Below are 24,572 nucleotides of genomic sequence, written 5' to 3'. Positions count from 1 at the left end.
TATTGACCAATCAGAATTAAGGACAGGAACTAACCATTTTATAAGCTCAAATAATTAAACAGAAGAATTAATGTAAGTGCTTTCATAAAATTAAAAGTGTCACATTTCTGATTTTAACAGTCTTTACTGTCATTTTTTGATCAATTTAATGCATTCTTGCTGTATAAAAGTATTCATTTCTCTAAAAAAACCTCTTACTGACCCCAACCTTTCGAACAGTAATGTAACTGACAATTTTTCCTCAAATCATACCACAGGATTGCCCTCTTTCATGGTGTAGGTATATTGGACATTCCCTCCAGAATGTTCTGCTCACTGGGAAGGTGGGTGTAGTACTCACAAACAGCTCTATGGTGACTGGAACAGTGCTGTTGAGGGACGGGTTCCCTCCGTCTCTGGCCATCAGAGTCAGAAAGATCAATCCAGCAGGAACCTGCTCATAATCCAGAGGACGATTCACGTTGATGACTAAACAAACAAACAAACAAACAAACAGGGGTCATGACATTCAAATAAAATAAATATAAAAACAGAAAAACAAATACATCAGCACATACATACTAGACAGGCATCTATAATCCGTTTATGAAACACCAGAGGTCACAAAGCCTTCTCTAAAGGCATTTTCACGCTTTAAGGTGTTAAACCCAAATCCGATTCCCCGCTAACGCACAGAGCGATGGCGAGAGCCTAATGTAACCCGTCAACAGCCTGAACAAGCAGTGAAATCTTATTATTAGCTGACTTTGATTTGAACACAGACCTGCATAGCCCTCCACCACACTGATGCTGAAATATGATCTGAACTGAGAGGCGTAGATGATGGAGTAGGTCAGGATGTTATTGGGAGGAGAGTCCTCGTCCGTCGCCTGAGAACAACACAAAGAGAGATGCAGAAATTCATTATATCCTCACTATAATGACTACTTCCAAACAAGTTTCCCAAACACTTCTAACGCCCCATCTGTCACTGTCTGCAAAAGCAGGTAGCCCCACCCCCAAACTTATGCCACTGGTTGGGTCAGAATCTGACATGTGTCACTCAAGCAAACAGTACAATGTATTTATAGTGCCAAAGCAGTTTTGTTATTGTTAACTAAAACTAAAAATTATTAAAAATCTATTTCATTAATTGAAATAAAGGTGAATTAAAATAAAAATATTTGATGAGAAATGTTGATGAAAATTAGAAATGTTGCCTTGCCAGCTAAAACTACAGAAACAACTGAAATAAAAATTAATTAAAGCTAAACAGTAAATAGAAATATAGAAAAGCACACAATTATGACAAATTAAACTAAAATTAAAATGAAAACTGAAAACATAAAAATATAATTTATAGTATTATAGTAATCAGACAGCTGGATAAAATATTCTGAATGATATTAATCCACAATCTGACTTGTGAGGCAGCTTGGAATAATTTCCACCATGCTTGTTGACTGTGCCAGAGAAGAACTGGCCCCCCGACTGAGCCTGTTCTTCCCAGGTTTTTTCTCCATTTCTGTCACCAGATGGAGTTTGGATTCCTAGCCACAGTTGCATTTAGTTTGCTTAGTTGGGGACACTTAATATTCAGTAATATTATTGATTTGACTGCACTGACACTAAGTGATGAGAATAAAAACTTCAGCTTCCTCAGCAAGGCAGCTGTCATCTTGGCGGTGTGTTTGGGGTCATTATCATGCCGTTCAGCCCATTTTCTGAAGGGAGGGCATCATGTTCTGCTTCAGAATGTCACAGTACATGTTGGAATCCATGTTTCCCTCAATGAAGCAGAGCTCCCCAGTACCAGCAGCACTCATGCAGCCCCAGACCATGATGCTACCACCACCATGCTTGACTGTAGGCAAGACACAATTTTCTTGGTACTCCTCACCAGGGCGTCGCCACACATGCTGGACACCATCTGAGCCAAACAAGTTTATCTTAGTCTCATCAGACCACAGGACATGGTTCCAGTAATTCATGCTCTTGGACAGGTTGTCTTCAGCAAACTGTTTGCAGGCTTTCTTGTGAGCCAGCTTCAGAAGAGGCTTTCTTCTGGGACGACGGCCATGCAAACCAACTTGTTGCAGTGTGCGGCGTATGGTCTGAGCACTGACAAGCTGACCTTCCGCTTCTGCAACCTCTAAAGCAATGCTGGCAGCACTCATGCGTCTGTTTTTTGAAACCAGCTTCTGCACCTGACGCACAGCACGAGGACTCAACTTCTTTGATTCAACTTCTTTGGCCTGTTCTGAGTGGAACCCATCTTGGAAAACCTCTCTCTATGACTCTGGCCACTGTGCTGTAACTCAGTTTCATGGTGTTACCATTCTTCTTATAGCCTAGGCCATCTTTGTGGAGAGCAACAATTCTAATTCTCAAATCCTCAGAGGGTTCTTTGCCATGAGGTGCCATGTTGAACATCCAGTGATCAGTATCAGAGAATTGTACTCAAAGCACCAAATTTGAACTGCTCTAATACAAGATCCACATATTTGTATGGTCCTGTCAAGCAGACAAAAACATGAACATGATGAATAGGACATGTGGCTTTGCATGGTTAAACAACATACAACTGTTATCACTTAGGGTGTACTCACTTTTGTTGCCAGCTATTTTGACAATAATGGCTTTATGTTAAGTTATTTTCAGAGGACAGTAAATCTATACTGCTATACAAGCAGCACATTGACTACTCTAAAATATATCCAAGTTTCATTTCTATAGTATTGTCCCTTGAGAAGATATACAAAAATGGTTGCTGAAATGTGAGGGGTGTACTCACTTTTGTGAGATACTGTAGTTACTTTTTATGGAAAGTAATGTTATGTTACTTTGCGTTACTTTTTTTCATCTGGGCTGGGCTGTTTGTTTGTTTATTTTTTGTAAGAAAAAAAGTATATTACTTGTAATGCGTTACCCCCCAACACTGATAACAACACTGTTGTCTTCTGTAGAGATGCTTATTGCTGAATTGAACTCATTTCATAATTAATGAACTTTACACAGTCATTGAACTAAACAGAATCAACACTGAACTGAATTGAGCTGAATATAATGACACTATTGTCTTCTGTAGAGAATTGAATTCTGTCTGCATAGATCAGTGTTTCCCAACCCTGTTCCTGAAGGCACACCAACAGTACAAATTTTGTATGCCTCCCTTATCTGACCCATGTATTTCTGGTCTTGGAGCAGAGATGGTCTTATTATTGGGAGATATGAGGGTCCATGGCTCTACCACTGAAAAAAGCCTAACGGCTAACTTGAATCATGTGTGCCTTGATAACCAATCACTTTACAGCCTTGATGTCACTGAATTTCGTTCAGAGTTGTGGGACAGTCAATCACTGTTTGCAGATACCACAGAAATGATTGAGAAGTACCGTAAACTGAATCATACCTGTTGTGCGATTGTCTGTGACTTCTCTTATAAAACAGTATTTTTTTATTTTTTTTTCTCGGTGTAAACTCCAAAAATAGATAATTCCAAAACAAATGTTTAAGAGCAAACATGTTGAACATTAGTCGATGATTAGCTCAACTTTGGGAAGAATTTTTTTTTGTTTTGAAGGACTGGAAAGAAGTTAATTGCAACACATGCAAAGTTTAGTGAATCAATGCCCAGGAGATTGGCTGCTGTAAACAAGGGAGAACAAACAAAATATTAATAACTGATTACATTGTAATCAATGTATGCTTTAATTCCTGTAAGCTTTTTTGTTTTCCTATGCCTTTTTTGCATAATACAATAAAACCCATATTTAATTATATGCTGAAGTTTGCATTTCTTGCCAAATAATTTTGTCATTTTAATACCTTAACCAAGTTTAGTGTATTCTTCTTCCCAATATAACATGCTCCTCATATTTTGATTGTTTATTAGAACCTGAAGTGTCACTAAAAGCACTCACTGTGTAAATATCCCCTCCTGACATCACTTTTCTGTATTGAAGATGTTAGAAGATTATAAAAACAATGTGAACTGGCAGACATGCATAAACACACCGCCACCTGCTGGCCAGATAAGTGCAGCACCTGCCATCAAACTGTCAATCACAACACAGATTAGAGCAGACAGCTGAAATTAGTGCTGCAATGTCCACACGCGAAGAGAATTAAACACTAACACAGACATACTGAACACTAACAGACTGACTGACCCACAATTACACATCAGAACAGGGCTCACATCAGAATGGTTCATGTTTTTCTCTGAAAAAAACTCTCATTCAGCTGACATTTTCAACCCTTCCCATCTATTCAGGGACACAGTATTCACTTTTCATCATCCAATCAGTACCTGAAGGATAAAATCAAACCCCGCCCTACATTTTCTATCATTAAATGTTTTGTTTTACTCAGTTTTACTCAGTAAAACATCAGTTACAAAATTAAAATGTGTTGTGAACAGCGTTTCCTCTTTCTAGTTTCTCTTCTGCCTGTCTTTCAAAGCTCCACATCTCTTTACGTTTCTCACCCGGGCTCGGACGACCTGCTGTAGAGCCTGTTCGTTCTCCATGAGCGAACCTGTATACGCCTCCTTCTGGAAGATTGGAGCATTGTCGTTTACATCCATCACGTTAATGCGGAGACGTCCCGTAGTCTCCTCCCCTCCTCCATCACGAGCCAATATCGTTAGAGTAAAGCGCCTCATGAGCTCATAATCCAGCCGGTCTCGCAGAGTCACCCAACCCGTCTCAGCATCCATTGAGAACCTGGGGTTAATACATGGAAATGAGTCACCATTAATTAATTAATAATTGCAAGAAAAGTTTAGACAAATTAGGTAATGAGAACTTTGATAGTGTTGGATCATGCAAAGCCTATGTCTAGAATAGCATACTACCATTCTACTCATATTCTAGCAGTACACAGTAAGTATACTTTGCACAGTGTAAGTGTTATTTTAGTATTATTTACAGTACACACTATTATATTATTTACTAATATTTTAAATTAGTTTTTTTTATATATTTTCAACTTTCATTTTAACTTTAACTTAAGTTCCCACTCAGTCGGTCACGTTCGACGTACGTCGGACAGACCGACGAATAGGAATCTCACTAGAGAGGCCAATCTACTTCGAGTGTAACTACAACGAGCCAATGCACATTGGCATGCAATCATATGCATCAGCTGCTCGCCCTCCCGCGGCCGCCCCCGCTCCCGCGCCCCAGCAGCAGCCGTCATCCAAGCGGCGCCGTGGAGCCGGTCGTGGTCAGGGTGCCCAGCCCGTCCTGCCCGCCCCCAAGAAGAAGGGCGGCAAGGCCAAGTCCAAGAGGCCCTAGGACGGGCGACCCGGAGATGGAGGGGACTGCCCTTCAGGAGATGGTGACCGCACCACTCCTTCCCCCAGAAACGCATTTTCGAGTGCATCCGTCCCCAGGATTGGTTTGCAGCGATCGACCTGAAGGACGCGTGCTTTCATGTTTCGATTCTTCCGCGTCACAGGCCATTCCTGCGCTTCGCGTTCGAAGGTCGAGCATATCAGTACAGAGTCCTACCCTTCGGGCTGGCCCTGTCTCCCCGCGTCTTCACGAAGCTCGTGGAGGGAGCCCTTGTTCCCATGAGAGAACAGGGTGTTCGCATTCTCAACTATCTCGACAACTGGCTCATTCTGGCACAGTCCCGGGATCAGTTGTGCGAACACAGGGATTTGGTGCTCAGACACCTCAGCCAGTTGGGTCTTCAGGTCAACTGGGAAAAGAGCAAACTCGCCCCGGTGCAGAGGATCTCTTTTCTCGGTATGGAGTTGGATTCGGTCGAACAGATAGCACGCCTCACAAAGGAACGTGCTCAGTCGGTGTTGAACTGCCTGAATACGTTCAACGGCAGGACAGCGGTTCCACTGAAATTTTTTCAGAGGCTCCTGGGGCATATGGCAGCCGCAGCGGCAGTAACCCCGCTCGGTCTGCTTCATATGAGACCGCTTCAACACTGGCTCCACGGCCGGGTCCCGAGATGGGCGTGGCAACGCGGCACGTTCCGGGTGGCAATCACTCAGGAGTGCCGCCAAACCTTCAGCCCGTGGTCGGACCCCTTGTTTCTTCGGGCTGGAGTACCCCTAGAGCAGGTGTCCCGGCATGCTGTGGTATTCACGGATGCCTCTGCCACGGGCTGGGGTGCCACGTACAACGGGCATGCAGTGTCAGGGGTGTGGACGGGCCCCCATCTGCATTGGCACATCAACTGCCTCGAGTTGCTAGCGGTACGCCTTGCTCTGAGCCGCCTCAAAGGGCCGCTACGGGGCAAGCATGTACTGGTCCGGACAGACAACACTGCGACCGTTGCGTACATCAACCGTCAAGGTGGTCTACGCTCCCGTCGCATGTCGCAACTCGCCCGCCATCTCCTCCTCTGGAGTCAGAAGCATCTGAGGTCGCTTCGTGCCATTCATATTCCCGGTGTGCTCAACCGTGTGGCCGACGAGCTTTCACGAGCTGCGCTGCCAGGAGAGTGGCGACTCCACCCCCAGGTGGTCCAGCTGATTTGGAGAGAGTTCGGAGAGGCTCAGGTAGACCTGTTTGCCTCACCAGAAACCTCCCATTGCCGGTTGTTTTACTCCCTGTCCGGGGGAACACTTGGAACAGACGCACTGGCGCACAGCTGGCCCCGGGGCCTTCGCAAATATGCGTTTCCCCCAGTGAGCCTACTTGCACAGACCCTGTGCAAAGTCAGGGAGGACAAGGAGCAGGTCCTGCTAGTTGCGCCCTATTGGCCCAACCGGACCTGGTTCCCGGAACTCTCACTCCTCACGACAGCCCCTCCCTGGCCCATTCCTCTGAGGAAGGACCTTCTTTCTCAGAGACGGGGCACTCTCTGGCACCCGCGTCCAGACCTCTGGAAACTCCATGTCTGGTCCCTGGACGGGACGCGGAGGTTCTAGGTGACTTACCCCCCGAGGTACTTAACACCATCGCTTCGGCGCGTGCTCCGTCTACGAGACGGGCTTACGCCTTGAAGTGGAACCTGTTCGTCGAGTGGTGTTCTTCTCGTCGAGAGGACCCCCGAAGATGCTCGATCGGTGTCGTGCTTTCCTTCTTGCAGCAGGGGTTGGAGCGTAGGCTGTCCCCCTCCACCCTCAAAGTCCATACTGCTGCTATCTCCGCATATCATGACCACATAGATGGCAAATCTGTTGGTCAGCACGACCTGGTCGTCAGGTTCCTTAGGGGGGCGAGGCGGTTAAATCCTCCTCGTCCCCCCTCCATACCCTCTTGGGACCTTGCTCTGGTGCTGAGAGCACTTCAGATTGCTCCCTTTGAGCCCTTGCAATCAGCAGACTTAAAGATTCTGTCTATGAAGACTTTGCTGCTGGTTGCATTGGCCTCCATCAAGAGGGTAGGGGACCTGCAGTCTTTTTCGGTCGACGAATCGTGCCTGGAGTTCGGGCCGGGTGACGGCCATGTGGTACTGAGACCCCGGCCTGGCTATGTGCCCAAGGTTCCTACCACTCCCTTCAGGGACCAGGTAGTGAGCCTGCAAGCGCTGCCCTCGGAGGAGGCAGACCCAGCCCTGGCTTTGCTCTGTCCAGTTCGCGCTTTGCGACTGTACATAGACAGAACTCAAAGCTTCAGGACCTCAGACCAGCTCTTTGTCTGTTACGGAGGCCAGCAGAAGGGAAAGGCTGTCTCCAAGCAGAGGATGGCCCACTGGATAGTGGATGCCATCGCCCGGGCTTACCAAGCTCAGGGCGTGCCCTGCCCGCTCAGGCTGCATGCGCACTCCACGAGAGGCGTCGCATCTTCCTGGGCGCTGGCTCGTGGCGCCTCGCTAAGAGACATCTGTTGAGCTGCGGGCTGGGCGACACCTAACACGTTCGCTAGATTCTATAGCCTTCGTGTCGAGCCGGTCTCCTCCCGTGTTCTCACCTCAGGTCAGAGGCACGGAGAGGCCCCGGTTTAGTGTCGGCTTGCTGCGCTTACATGCGCTTTTTTCTCCAGAGAGTCCCTACAAGGCAGACCCTGTTGAGTCCTCCGATCTCCCTTCGGCAGCCGACGTGGCGGAGCGTCTGGCGCTAGGCCTATACTCCGTTGTATCCTTGAGAACCGGGTTTAGGCTGGGTACCATATGTGTGACCCTACTGGGATCCCATATGTCTAGTTCCACGGTTGCTCCTAAACGAAGCCCGTGTCTTTCCCTCTGGGAGAACCCACCTCTCATCGAGTTGGAGTCACCCCAGTTCTTCCATATGTAGTACAGCCTACGGGTTAGTCCATATGTACTTCTCCACATAACTCCTTCGGGGAAGGATGTGGCTTCCGCAGCGTTCCCTTCCCAGCGGAAGGGTACGCTTTCCCAGCGTTATCCACAGTCTCACTGAATGGGTTTTGGGGAACAGCAGTGATCGACACTCTCTGTGTTAGCCCTGTCCCACCGTCCGTAGGCAAGGGGGTTCAGGTGGCTTACAACAGAGCGCTGGAAGGGGGCAGCCCCTGTGGCGCTTTGGTAGGGATTCCTATTCGTCGGTCTGTCCGACGTACGTCGAACGTGACCGACTGAGTGGGAACGTCTCGGTTACAAAGGTAACCCTCGTTCCCTGAAGGAGGGAACGGAGACGTACGTCCCGTCGCCACAGTCGCTGTACCCCGCTGATGCTGCCGCCTATCCGGTTCGGCTCCTCAGCGAAAACCTGAAGATGCAACGCACCTGCTGCTCGTTATATACCCGCGCTGCGAGGCAAGCAGCTGATGCATATGATTGCATGCCAATGTGCATTGGCTCGTTGTAGTTACACTCGAAGTAGATTGGCCTCTCTAGCGAGATTCCTATTCGTCGGTCTGTCCGACGTACGTCTCCGTTCCCTCCTTCAGGGAACGAGGGTTACCTTTGTAACCGAGACGTTTTAGTACTTTTGTTATGGGCTTTTGCCATTTTTTGTAAATATTTCAATTTAGCTTTGATTTACTTTTATATCAGTTTTAGTAATTTAGGACCTCAACTTGAAGGCAACATCTATATATATATATATATATATATATATATATATTTTTTTTTTTTTTTTTTTTTTTTAAGTTTTTTAATCTAATATTTACACTGTTTTATTTTATTTCAGCTTTATTTCAATTGAAAATTATTAAATTAAGTTATTAATTTAATTAATTTAATTAATCATTATTAAAAATAGTTTTAATAGTTTTAGTTAACAATAAAGACACTGCAAAGTATACAAATATTCTGTAAACCAATAACTAATCTTATTATATCTGCAGTATAATTTGCAAAAATATGCAGTATATTGTATACTATCCCACAATGCAGTATGCTTGATTTCACCTTCTATTTCCATAAACTAATTAATCAATGTAATTGTAAATAAATGTATTTTAAAATGTGTTTCTCGATTTAAAAAAAAAAAAAAAAAAAACGGGACTTCCACAAGACATTTACACAATTGATCAATCAATCAATCAATCAATCAATCAATCAATCAACCAACCAAATTATATATTATAAAAATATATAAAAAATGCAAAATAACACTTTTAATTACTGAAATGAGCTAATAACTGTATGTTGCATGTTGAATTAAATTCATAGTAATAATATAGTGCTGTTATGTGACAATGTAGCATAAGCCTACTTTGGTTTGAAATGTGTATTGTTGCAAACAAAATACTAAAAAATCATATGACAGTATATACTGTTTAGTATGCAGTAAACAGCATGCTAGTATTCCATTCCAAACACAGCCATGGAAGAAATCAGTCTATAGGAAAAGGAGAGAAAGGCATGCAAATCTACAGAGATGTGGATTAAATTAATCAGAGGAAATTAATGAATTAAACAGGATGCTGCATCAGTGTGAAAGGTCACAGTATGTTAATGAATGATAATCTCACTGGTCTGGCTCATCGCTGAAGTAATACCGAACCACTCCAAACGTGCCAATGTCATTATCCGTGGCCTGCAGAGAGACACACAAACAGAGAGCAATGAACATCAATAAGATACATACTTTTGGTTGTTTTGTATGTGAATGTGTGTGTTTGTGTTGAGGGTGTTTTAATATTGAGATGATGGTGTCAGCATCCCCTGTCCTACACTACAAAGTACTCTGTTCTGCACGATTAACGCTGACACACACACACACACATACTCTTCAGGAAGCACCATAAGGGTAAGAACTCTCCTCACACCAGATGGGCTGGCATGAACCGGCCGCCCTGTCCTCTACCCTAAAACAACACAAGATTTTACTTCACCTTCCACTCTTAAATTGTCAGAACCACCTTTATAAAAGAGGAAAGCTTTAAAGTAAAAGAAAGATGAGTGACAACACATATAGTAAGTGGTCTCACTGACATGTTGACCCACACCTCTGCACTCACTTTTTTTTATTTTGCTGCTCTTTAAAAACCTAGTGAGCTGTCTTGCTGTCTACTCGATTTGAAGCGTTCTACATAGACAGCAACTATACATGCTATACAATTAGTGCTCCTCACATGAAGTGCATTGACGGGAGTCTTGACTCAATTGATTACCATAAGGTTTAATTTTAGCATGTTGCTAAACTCTAATAAGCATAAAAATACATAACATACAAATACTAGGTAAAATAGTGAAATTTATATATATATTTTTTAGTATGGAAAGAAATAGTTTAATTATACTACCATTCAAACATTTGTAGTCAGTAAGATTTTTTTTAAGAGTTAGTTCACCCAAAAATCAAAATTCTGTCATTAATTACTCACCCTCATGTCGTTCCACACCCGTAAGACCTTCGTTCATCTTCAGAACACAAATTAAGATATTTTTGATAAAATCCAATGGCTCAGTGAGGCCTCCATTGACAGCAAGTTTATTTACACTTTCAACAAAATAACGACTTTATTCAACAATATCTAGTGATGGGCGATTTCAAAACACTGCTTCATGAAGCTTCGAAGCTTTAAAAATCTTTTGTTTCGAATCAGTGGTTTGGAGCACCAAAGTCATATGGTTTCAATAAACAAGGCTTTGTTACGTCATAAGTGTTTCAAAATTTCAATGGTTCACATGACTTTGGCAGTTTTAAGTGCTCCAAACCACTGATTCGAAACAAAAGAATCATAAAGCTTTGAAACTTCAGGAAGCAGTGTTTTGAAATCGCCCATCACTACATTTTGTTGAATAAAGTCGTTATTTTGTTTTTTTGGCGCACAAAAAGTATTCTCGTCGCTTCATAACATTAAGGTTAAACCACTGTAGTCACATGAACTGTTTTAAATATAACTTTAGTACCTTTCTGGGAGTTCGCATAAATTAACTTGCTGCCAATGGAGGCCTCACTGAGCCATCAGATTTTATCAAAAATATCTTAATTTGTGTTCCGAAGATGAACGAAGGTCTTACGGGTTTGGAACGACATGAGGGTGAGTAATTAATGACAGAATTTTCATTTTTGGGTGAACTAACCCTGTAATGTTTTTGAAAGAGGTCTGTTATGTTAACCAAGGCTGCATTTATTTGACTAAAAATACAATAAAAACCATTATGACCAAACCAAGCTGAATTTTCAGCATCATTACTCCAGAATTCAGTGTCACATGATCCTTCAGAAATCATTCTGATATGCTGATTTGGTGCTCAGAAAACATTTCTTGTTATTATCAATATTGAAAACAGTTGTGCTGCTTAAAATTTTTGTGAAAACCAAGACTTCCAGATGTTAAATGTCTTTACTGTCACTTTTGATCAATTTAATGTGGCCTTGCTGTACTAAATAAACAAAATTACAAACAATATAAGTACTAACAAAATGACAAACTTTTGAACTGTAGTGCATAATCAAAGCATGTTACATTTTTCTCCTGAAAATGGGACAAAGTGTTTCCAGAATCCACAGTGACAGATGCTGAATTTGGCATCTAGTCAACATCACAAAAACCAAAATGACAATGCATTTGATAATAAATACAGCACAGGAATATTTACAGATATCCCAGTGAAGTAGATAGTGTACAGACTGCATAAAATGTGTGTGTGCATGTAGAAATAAAGTTCTTCAGTGCTGAAGGGAAACAGATTCAAACCTGGCTTGTATCTTTATGCAAATTAATACAAAGGGGTAAAAAAAACAAGTTACCACAGAAACAACAGCACAGCTGCGTATGTGTGTGAAGGAAAAATAGAATATGACAAGTGACACTTTTCAAACACACACACACACAGACACACACAAACCACAAACGCCAAGTGTAACATCTGTTAGATCCTGATATAAAGAGAACTTGTTTCTTTTTTGGAAATGATAATCCATCAAAGCAGATGTGCAGGTGTCTGTTAGCAGCACATTTGTTATTGGGGCTTGATTTGGTGGGCTGAATCTGATCTGTAGAGTTTTCCGCAGCTATTTGCTGTAATTATACACATACATGGTTGCATTCTCAATAGCCTCATGTAGCCAGACCTTGCCAATAGTAAACGTCTGGTCTAATTTGCAGCTTAATCCTGCCAAGAACCGGCCACTTAGATGGGAAGAGACCATCTGATGACATTTAAAGTGACCAACCATAGTTTGTTTCCTTACGTGACCTTTATGGGCAGAAATTAATGAGGCCATAATAACTGAGACAGGTTATATAGACAACATTAGACAAATTAGTGGAAAATAAATGTATTATCCAGCCATCCAAATAGAAAAATATTAAAGATTATTTCATGGATATGACAAAAACAATGCAGAACATAAAAGTGTTTATGAGGATATCTTGTTTACTTGCTAGTAAAAGCACTGATATACTCACGACGAAGTTTAGATGAATATGTAAATATGTGCCGCATGCTTTCCTCTCAATAACAAAATAAACACAACAAAAATGACAGTGGTGAGAAAACAGTAGTTTAGAAAGCATCTGTTCATAGTGATGTGGATGTTTGCACGAGCTCAGCAATTCTGCAGTCACGTCACGTCTATTCCTTTATACAATAGATTGCTTAAAAACAAGCAGCTTTACAGTAATAAACACACACACACACACACACACACACACACAAAAAACAGGGTCAGTGTCTCTTTCATTTAGAATTTCAACTATATTTTCTACTATAAAACAGCTCTCCAGTGTGTTGATGTTTTTACTCGTGTCTGACCTTAACTGACTCAACAGAAGAAATGAACCGGAGAAGATTCTCATGTTAAAGAAGGTGGAGCCTCAGAGCCGCACCTACCTATTATGTAATCACCATGGACTAATGGCAGTTCGAAGGTGTTTACCAGCCAGAGCGAAATATTCTGTAAAGTTCGCTTTGGCAAGCTGTTTCGAACTCCCGACATGAACACAAAACAAACTTGTTTTGAATTGATTTTGTTTGAAATGATGTCAAAACAGTTTGTTCTTCATATTTGCCTGAAGTATATCGGGGCCTTAAGTGTCTCAAACAGAAATATATCTTTATTTTATATGAGCCTCGCAAACATCAGCAACTGGTTCTTCCTATAAAGTGCTCATTGTAGCAGCCTGGTACCTCAAAACTACTTTTTCCCCCACCTGACACTTGATTTTACCTTCCATTTCCAGCGTCATAAATAAATTAATTTATTTAATAAATTAATTTATAAATGTACATGTATATATTTTAATGTAGATCTGTTTATGAGTGCCAAAAAACATTTGAACTGACTCCCAAAAGACATATATATATATATATATATATACACATACACAGTCAAACCAAAATTTATTCAGACACCTTGAACATTTCATTCATTAATACAGTTTATTCACTATAGTTTAAAAAAATGTTAATAAAATATGACAAGATCTCAGAATTAAACTGTGTCAGAAAAAATTAATCTTAATTATGTCAGATAACACCTAAGCACAACATGGTCAGGTCAAAGTGTCTGAATAATTTTTGTTTCCAAATTTGTATTAATTTTACTGGTAGTCCACTGTATGAAGAATTTTTGGTATAATATGTCACAGTTTACTTTATTTTGCTATCCTCACTTACATAAATGAACTACAGTGTCCTGCACCCACTAGTAAAAAAATATCAAAAATGTCTGAATAATTTTTGGTTTGACTGTATATATATATATATCATGTTTTATTATCGAAATGAAATGATGACCAGATGCTGTTTGCTGAATTAAGCATGTAATATTACAAGGTTATGTGATAACATAAGCTTCCGATGGTTTAAAATGTTGCATAATGATAACGTTGTTTTACAAACTCATAAAAAAAAAAATAAAAAAAAATTATACACAAAAACTGTGTAAAGCCAGCTAATCAGATTTAGCATGGGTGAAATTGACCAATCAGCATCCAGAACTAGAACTACTGTATTTGTATGATCAAAGATAAGGGTGCGACTTAATTCCAGTCATTTCTGTTTGAAATTCTATCATCTGCGTTTCAATAATAATCTGACGTAACTGCAGTTTAATCCAGAGCTCTGCAAAAAATGTATAGTCTTAAGTCTGTATATAGTGTTTTACGCTACATTCACGGGTTATTCTTGCAGGAGTCTGCCTGCAGAGTCTATATTTGGTGTTTGTCGCATTTCACAAAATCCCTTTTGATGTGTGTGAATCCCAGAGCTCATGCCTGTACAGTGTGATGGACTCTGTTCCTGATTAAATTATTTTTGGCTGATTCTCATTGAAATGGAATGTCAAATTTGATGTTCTTTAACAGTTATGCTTAATTTTTTTGGGTGCTGATGTTGATGTCAAGGTAAGCGTATAATGTAAGAGCTCGTTGTTTAATTTCTCTCTCTCGTGAGCGTTCTCTGATGGATCACGGCTGGGCGCTGGTAATGGTGTTTCAGTTGACTGGCGCTGCTGCTGGTGTACAGGGTCATGGAGTTGTGTGAGTGTGTGCTGCTGTCAGTGCCACTATTAGAATCCATGATTCAAACGTGCCCTTATGATGACCTCACCCCTCTGTGTGTGTTTTTATGTGTGTGTTTGTGGATTATGACCACCACTCGCCTTGTGCCACGCTACAATGTATTCAGCCAACTGGCCAAAACAGTTTGTTACAAAACACAACAACAAAAAATCTGGCAGAGTTTCACTGTGACATGGACCGCAACATTCACTTCTCTCATCTTAATAACCAAATAAATAGCCAATGAGCTCACTATAAACCTGTGAATAGATTCAGCCAATCACTGTGAGAGAAGAAACAAACAAACAAGCAAATAAAAGAACAAATTAACCAATAAAACAAAATTAATAAAAAGAAAGAATAAGTGATGAAAACAAACAATAAACAATGAACAAATAAACTAAAGAAGAAAGAAAAGAGTAAGAACAAACAAACAGACAAAATAAACAAGGTTAAAAAACATAAAACAAAAAGAATAAAAGGAACAAAAAGCGAAGAAAAAACAGACCATTAACACAAACAAACAAAAGATAAGAACAAACAAATTAAATGCTGAATCTTTCTTTCGTTTTCTCTATAGCCTTCGATTACGCACTTTTTTACAAACAAACAAAAGAAAAAAAGGAAGAAAATAAAAGAGAGAAAGAGCACAAAAAAGAGACAAAAAAGAACAAACAAATGAGAATGAACAAACAAATAAACAAATGAATTATTTCTAAGGTAAAGAACAAACAATTAAAGAAAAAAATAAATAAAAGGAACAAACAAAGAAAGAGAAAACAGACAAATTAACAAACAAAAACTAGAAAGAAGAAAGAAACAAATCAAAGACTTAATCTTCCCGATAGCTTTGTTTTATATACACTTTTCACAAAGAAACAAAATACAAACAAACTAATAAAAACATGAACAAATGGAAAATAAAAACATGAACAAATCACAGAAAGGCAAAAGAAAAGAACAAATGAAAGAGAGAATGAACAAATAAACTAATTAAATTACAAAGTTCAGGATAAACTAACAAAATAAACATAAAAAGAGCAAATAAACAACCGAACAAACCAGCAAACAAAAAAACAGAAAGAAAAAATACATGAAAGAGTCTATTTTTTTCTCTCTATTGTCTTCTCTATTGCTCCTTCATGCCCTTTTGCACAAACAAAATCCTCCCCTTTCTTCAGTCTCTGCCCTCACAATTCTCTCTGTTTATCTCTCTCTGTGCGTGTGATTGACAGGCCCATAAGTGCAGTGATGACAGTGCCGGGCTCCAGGTGTTAGTGTGACAACAGTCGCTACGATGACAGGAGACTTAATGCAGGTCAGGTGAGATAGACAGGGATCAGAGCGGAGAGAGGATGGCAGAGGTGATAGCATCTCTCTCTCTCCTCCATCCCTTCTTCCTGTGCAAAGACACACACACCTGAAACTCCAGACAGCAGCCCAACAGAAACACAAAGACAGTAAAACTTCAATGAGAGAGCAGAGTAATGGCCTGAAGACAGGCCTGAATGTGCACCTGATAGTTTTGACCAAACCCTTAAAAGACGATTCTCTCTGACTGACACATGTCAGACAACATCTCAGTGTGAAAGAAAGCGAAAGTGACACCAGGGTGAGGAGAAACCCTCAATAGAGATCCAGCTGTGACAGATGAGACAAGAGACTATCAACAGAATGAAAAAGTCTCTTTTCATTCACTATAAGACCACACACACCCAACAACAGTTTGAGCCATGACCGCAACAGAAATATTATTTTGGAAACCGTTTTCAACATTGATAATAATAAGAAATGTTTCTTTAGCAGCAAGTCAGCATATTAGAATGATTTCTGAAGGATCATGTGACACTGAAGACTGGAGTAATGATGCTGAAAATTCAGCTTTGACATCACAACTTTTTAAATATACTATAATAGAAAACAGATATTTTAAATTGCTATAATATTTCACAATATAATTAATATGATGATTATATTTAAGCTCATGTTAATTTGGAGTCAATGATTTAGAAACAATCAACTGAGCAGAAACACTGAGCGGAAATTAGTTAACTTTGCTTAAGTTATATAGTTCACTCTTTGCAAAAAACACATTAGGTGAACTTAATGACAAGTTTGAGAGACATCATTTACTAAATTAATTTGATGGAACAAGTTTCGTCAAATGTTTTGAGTAAATTCGACTTATTAGGACACTCAGATGAGAGTGTGGAAAGAGAGTATTAGTCTCGGTGGTCAAAGTGAATCTGTGACTAAGCTGTTAGTGACACATTAATCCAATGGAGCAATCTGCCAAAACACACACGCATAGAGGCCTACACTCCTCTGAGACCCTAAGGGCCTCACTAATCTACCGAGATTAGCTGAGAAATGTCTCCAGAAGTTACAATCCAACTAAACATCCTTATGGGGACACCCAAAAGGAAAGGTGATTCATAATGAATAAAAAGCTGCTATATATATTTTATTCATTCTCAAGCAGCAAAAGGTTTTCTTTTAGGGGTAAGATTGGTCTGTAGTAGAATTACCTTAAGAATATACTAAACATAAAGGGCATTTACAACACCTCAACCTCTCTGTCAGAAATATTCTCATCTATAATTCACAGTAAAATAAAGCCAATTGCATGATATAAGCAATCACTTTCACACATACATGCACATTTTAACTAATCAAAACTTGCAAAATCATTTAAGTCCAAATTATCCATGACAATACAACCAGTTCAATGCATGACCAATTCACTGTATTGTACAGTAGCGGCCAAAAGTGATGGCACCTTTACCCTTTATTCAAATATTATTAAATATCTGTTAAATGCAAAAGCAAGAGAGAACCAACAAAATATTAATAATTGATTATGTTGTAGTCAGTGTATGCTTTTTCCTGTGAGCTTTTTGTTTTTCTATGTATTTTTTTAAAATATATTTCTAATTAAAATAAAACCTGTAACTTGCCTTTTTGGCCATATACACCAATCAGGCATAACATTATGACCACCTTCCTAATATTGTGTTGGTCCCCCTTTTGCTGCCAAAACAGCCCTGACCCGTCGAGGCATGGACTCCACTAGACCCCTGAAGGTGTGCTGTGGTATCCGGCACCAAGATGTTAGCAGCAGATCCTTTAAGTCCTGTAAGTTTTGAGGTGGAGACTCCGGGTTCAGCACATCCCACAGATGCTCGATTGGATTGAGATCTGGGGAATTTGGAGACCAAATCAACCTCAAACGCGTTGTTGTGCTCCTCAAACCATTCCTGAACCATTTTTGCTTTGTGGCAGGGCGCATTATCCTGCTGAAAGAGGCCACAGCCACCAGGGAATACAGTTTCCATGAAAAAGTGTATGTGGTCTGCAACAATAAATGCTTAGGTAGGTCAAAATAACATCCACATGGATGGCAGGACCCAAGGTTTCCCAGCAGAACACTGCCCAAAGCATCACACTGCCTCCGCCAGATTGCCTTCTTCCCATAGTGCCTCCTGGTGCCATGTGTTCACCAGGTAAGCGACACACACGCACTCGGCCATTCACGTGATGTAAAAGAAAACATGATTCATCAGACCAGGCCACCTTCTTCCATTGCTCCATGGTCCAGTTCTGATGCTCACATGCCCACTGTTGGTGCTTTTGGTGGTGGACAGGGGTCAGCATGGGCACCCTGACTGGTCTGCAGCTATGCAGCCCCATACGCAACAAACTGCAACGCACTGTGTATTCTGACACCTTTCTATCAGAACCAGCATTATCTTCTTGAGCAATTTGAGCTACAGTAGCTCGCCTGTTGGATCGGCCCACACAGGCCAGCCTTCGCTCCCCACGTGCATCAGTGAGCCTTGGCCATGACCCTGTCGCCGGTTCACCACTGTTCCTTCCTTGGACCGCTTTTGACATATACTGACCACTGCAGACCAGGAACACCCCACAAGAGCTGCAGTTTTGGAGATGCTCTGACCCAGTCGTCTAGCCATCACAATTTGGCCCTTGTCAAACTCGCTCAAATCCTGACATTTTTCCCGCTTCTAACACATCAACTTTGTGGACAAAATGTTCATTTGCTGCCTAATATATCCCACCCACTAACAGGTGCTGTGATGAAGAGATAATCAGTGTTATTCACTTCACCTGTCAGTGGTCATAATGTTATGCCTGATTGGTGTGTATATATAATTGTCATTTTTTTTAATAATTAAAAAATACTTTTTTTTCCATGCAAAAATCATCACACAACAGGAAAGACAAGTGCTGCCTCAGGGCGATGTCTGAGTCTTATCAACTGTTTACTGAATAAACCTATTACAGCAATTAACTAAACACACACACTCACACGATGAACGTCTTAACAAACTGGAGGACCGTGATAAGAAAATGAGTAAAAGAGTGATTCAAAGAGAGAGGAAGAAAGGGAGGAGAAAGAAGAGATGTGCTGTGGACAGAGAGAGAGATAGATCAGCTTTCCGTTCACATTTGGCCATAACAACAACAAAAAAGAGGGATTAAAATGAGTGTGACATGAACAACACAGCCAAACTATACCAGAATTGACAGAGAGAGAGATTTGGCAACATGAATATGTGGTTTGTATTTAGCCAGCAGCTATAATAATTTATAGACAGACCATCATCAGTGACTGTCCTCCTTCTTGCTCTTTATGATTAAAGGGAAGAAAATTAAGATTGAAAGCAAAGAATGATGAGAGAAAACTGAGAACAGAAACCCAGATAAAGAAATATGACCACTTATGTCAAAACTATAGATCCTTCATTAACTGTAATGCAAGTATTAGATTGTTACTGTACCATCACAGAAAACCTTCTGCATTTTTACTTTTTCATAAAAGATCACTTAGTATGATTTATAAGCTGTTTTCCTCATGGGCACCAAAAAATGTCCCCCAAAATGACTGGTAATACTATCTTTGTGTAGGTAGGGTTTACCAGGACCACACACACACACATTAACAAAAACCCACAACTCAAGGAGAAAACACAAACATAATCCACAATAACACACTCCAAACACACACAGATTCAAACCATGAACCAACAAACACAAACACACTCAAAGGAACAGAAACCCATTAGTGCTATAATGGCTGAAGGAAAAGAGTGTGTATCAATGCAAGTGAAAATAATAAATAGGACATGGAGAGAGGCAAACAAACCACAGCCAAAAGACAGACTAAAAACAAAGAAGCAATTTAGCAGATATGAGCTGCCCTCATCTCATGAGACACATACAAACTAAATCACTATAAATATTTATAATGATAACCACTGCCATCACTGATAAATATTAAACAATGTCTCTGTGTGTGTACGAATGCTTTATCAAACACACAATAGGATAAGTGTATATGGGGTTTTGTGATGCACAACTTTGTGTTACACTGCAAAAAATGCCTGTTTGAAAATAACAAATTTATTAGAGAGAGTTATGCTCAAAAAAGTGATAGAAAAAAAAAATCATCCCATGGAATAAGACAAAACGGGTAAGATTATATAACAGAAAAAATTAAAATGATATCAATCCATAATCTGACTTGTGATGCAGCCTGGAATAAATCATACCATGTTCTTTCATTGAGCCAGAGGAGAACTGGCCCCCGACTGAGCCTAGTTTCTCCCAAGGCTTTTTCTCCATTTCAGTTACCAGATGGAGTTTGGGTTCCTTGTCACTGTTGCATTTAGCTTGCTTAGTTAGGGTTACTTAATAATCAGTAATACTGCATTAACAATTTGACTGCACTGACACTTTTGACAATTTTGAGCTGAATTGAGCAAGATGATGACTGTTTTCTGCAGAGCTGCTTTATAGCTATTACATTTTTCATTATTGATGAATTTTGCAACATCGATACTGTTACTGAACTGAACTGAATCAACACTGAACTGACAGAGTGAATAACGACACTGTTGTCTTCTGTAGAGCTGCTTATAGCTGCTTTTAAACAATCTGTACAGTATAAAGCACAATATAAATTAAGTTATTTTAAAAAAAAAAAAGATATTTAAACAAAAATGGCCACAAAAACTACACTAAAGTCACACTTCATGTATGAATGATAAGGGGCATCTGGTCAGTGATACACATTGTGTAAAAATATTTCCCTCAGTATAAGATTTATGACTCAGTGATAACAAATTATTTACTTGATGTATACTAAACAAAATAAAACATACATGAATCTACACTATAAAAGTGCACTATAAACTATAAAGTGGACAGAACAAATGACTCACTCTTAAACAGGGTCCAAAATCAACACTTGTCAAATGCCAAACAAGCGAGCAAATCAGCATATTAGACAGATCATGTGACCAGTGGCGGAGCCAGGATATTTCCATAGGGGTGGCCAGGCAGGGGCCATCAACCAGACTGGGGTGGCACAGAAATGTTCATTATTCAAACATAAAAAATGAGTTCGACTATAAAGTACAGCACTGTTTTAGTGCCTACAACAAAAGTGAATACAGTTCACGAGTTCACACTTACAAATAAACAGAGTAAATATGCAGAGTATGCATATTTGGCATGCTGTCCGAGGGTAGGGCTCCGAGCTTGGAATTTGGCCTGAACCTAGAGTATTCCTGGCTGGGATAGGAACTAGCCAAGAGTGAGGAGTCAGGATAGTGGAGGGATGCAGAAAACTGTCGAGGAACATAGGTGAGTCGGCTACAGTAGGTATATATAGGCCTCCTCTCATGCTAACTGGGTAGATCATTATAACGTGTTCCTTTTGAACTCTGATACCAAAACATAATTTAATTCTACTTAATTGTAATTAAGGTAGTGGTGGAATAGATCAAGTAATACTGAGTGAATCTGATCATTTTTTTCCTTAATCCTAGACTGTACAATCTGCTTCAAAAACTTGCAACTAAAAAATTAAACACTGAATGTTTAACATTAAATTAGTTGCCAAAAATAAAAAATAAAAGGTGGAATCCCCATGTGCAACAATGTGAATATGATAAAGGCAGCAGCACATAAAACAAATGCCAGAATGTGAAATCTGTAATTTTTTTTACACACTTAAATGTAATCCAGTGTACTCTACCTACTAACGCAAAATGGCACCTGTTTTCTAAAACAAATGAGCAGAACTCGCATTTATTTGGGCATTAAATTCCAGATAAATATTACATTTAATTTGTGCCTTATATTATGAGCTCACATAGCAGTATATACATTTGAGGGCGATGTTCATAAATGTGTTCATTTTTTGAAGTTTTGATGCTGCTTTAATTATCTCCACATTTAATCATGTTGTATCTACCCAACTGTTCAGCGATTTCGTATATCTACTGTTACTGAACTACTGAGTCTCACTCGGCACAGAAACGGCAATTGTGAGTTGTGAGTAGTTTACATGACAAAATGAACAAATCTCACAGAGGTACACTATTTTGCCAAAAGTTTTCGGACATCTGCCTTTACATACAGAAGAACTTTAATGACATCCCATTCTTAATCCATAGGGTTTCATATGGAGTTGGCCCACCCTTTGCAGCTATAACAGCTTCAGCTCTTCTGGGAAAGCTTTCCACAAGGTTTAGGAGTGTGTTTATGGGAATTTTTGACCATTCTTCTAGAAGCGCATTTGTGAGGTCAGGCAGTGATGTTGGATGAGAAGGCCTGGCTCACAGTCTCTACTCTAATTCATCCCAAAGCTGTTCTATCGGGTTGAGGTCAGGACTCTGTGCAGGCCAGTCAAGTTCCTCCACACCAAACTCATACTCATCCATGTCTTTATGGACCTTGCTTTGCTCACTGGTGCACAGTCATATTGGAACAGGAAGGGGCCATCCCCAAACTGTTCCCACAAAGTTGGGAGCATGAAATTGTCCAAAATGTCTTGGTATGCTGAAGCATTAAGTGTTCCTTTCACTGGAACTAAGGGGCCAGAGCCCAACCCCTGAAAAACAACCCCAGACCATAATCCCCCCTTCACCAAACTTTACATTTGGCACACTGCAGTCAGGCATGTACCGTTCTCCTGCCAACCTCTCTACGCACTGTTCTTAAGCTAATCTGAAGGCCACACTAAGTTTGGAGGTCTGTATCTATTGACTGTGCAGAAAATTAGTGACTTTCTGTCAATAGCACTGTGCACCTCAGCATGCGCTGACCCCGCTCTGTGATTTTACATGGCCTACCACTTTGTGGCTGAGTTGCTGTTGTTCCCAATTGCTTCCACTTTGTTATAATACCATTAACAGTTGACCGTGGAATATTTAGTATTGAGGAAATTCGCGAATGGACTTATTGCACAGGTGGCAACCTATCACGGTACCACGCTTTAATTCATTGAGCTCCTGAGAGCGACCCATTCTTTCACAAATGTTTGTAGAAGCAGTTTGCATGCCTAGGTGCTTGATTTTATACACCTGTGGCCATGGAACTGATTGGAACACCTGAATTTAATGACTTTTGTCAATATAGTGTAGCTCTAGATCACATGACAGGATATGGACACCCCTGCTGCACTAGATCTCTCAAAGAAATAAGCCATGTTTAGCTATGACTCCACCAAGAGCAGATCGTCTCACTGCCTGCAGACACAACCGTCTCATACTGTCAGATACAGTAGTTTACGGTACACAAACACACTCACAGCTGTGATGTGGAAGCCGTGATTCTGTAGTGCTACATACAATGTTTCTGCTGAAACTACACTGTAGATAGTGTAGTTCTGCAAAGTGAGGTTCTGTTAAATAAACTAGTGAGCTTCCGTGCTGCCTACACAGGCAGATGCCTAAAGCAGCATCATGTGCCCAATCAAGTGACCAATTTGAAAACCACACAGGTAGAACTACATTCTCAAAACTTTAATGATGGGGCTTCTAGAGATACATTAGTCAAAAACAGCTGGGGAAACACCACCAGGTAAACACCTGCTTACTCACTAATTGACGTTACTCACGTCACAGTGAATGTGTTGGATCCCACCTGCTTTAACAGCTCGTGCAATAATGGCGCACCGTCAAAGTCGATGCCATTGAGCCGTGAGTCTGCTGCTGATTTTACGGGGTCCGTGCTGCAGGATCGCAGCATTAAACTCACTTAATGAAACAATAGAGCTTTTATGACGATGTTAAAAAGACAGACAGCATAGATTCACAATTCAGATAATATGAACAGGTAATATGTAATCGTTAAGGGTTAATGAGGCTATATTTATGGGGTGATATAGTCTGGAATAGTGTTAAAGTGGCCATGTCATTGAAAAATATAAGAAAAAAAGGCTTTTCTTGCTCTTTTGAAATAAAACATAAGAGTGCTCTGCGTAGTACCTAAGGCTCTGCATATCTTTCCGAAGAATCCTAGCATTAGGAAAGAGTGAACCCGACAGAAAACCTGCACTCTCTGTGTTGTAACTCATTTCAGATGTGAAAACTTTAGCATAACAGTGGTCATTTACATATGATGGCTTAAAGGTACAGTTGATTCTAAAGGTCGGTGAGAGGTTGGAAAGTGATCATGAAAAAAAATAAATTATGTTTTTGGCACAAGAACACGTGATCATTTTCACAGACCGGGGGAAAAAAATGCTTAACAGGTTAAGGATATGTCCCGGTAAAATAGTGTAATTCCTATGCTACTAGAAGTACCAAAAAATGCAAATATAATTATTATACACAATGGTGCAGTGATGGTATCTACAAGTAGGTGCTAACTAGGCCATAATAACCAGCCAAACCTTGACTACTTGGATCAAACGAACAGGTAGTCCGGCCCTCACTTATTTTAATC

The 24,572-nt window shown here is 40.4% G+C and overlaps 1 protein-coding gene across 1 annotated transcript in view; it reads right to left on the bottom strand.

Moving 5' to 3' along the window:
• Nucleotides 1–24,572, bottom strand: part of cdh23 (cadherin-related 23) — a 271,367-nt gene that overhangs the window by 76,522 nt on the left and 170,273 nt on the right. Inside the window, 4 exon segments of the mRNA XM_051916257.1 lie at nt 341–468; nt 764–869; nt 4,469–4,706; nt 9,834–9,898. Coding sequence (XP_051772217.1) covers nt 341–468; nt 764–869; nt 4,469–4,706; nt 9,834–9,898 — 537 coding nt within the window.

The sequence above is a fragment of the Ctenopharyngodon idella genome, chromosome 13, assembly GCF_019924925.1.
Source record: "Ctenopharyngodon idella isolate HZGC_01 chromosome 13, HZGC01, whole genome shotgun sequence".
NCBI classification, from domain to species: domain Eukaryota; kingdom Metazoa; phylum Chordata; class Actinopteri; order Cypriniformes; family Xenocyprididae; genus Ctenopharyngodon; species Ctenopharyngodon idella.
This window is presented reverse-complemented; position numbering and strand designations above follow the sequence as displayed.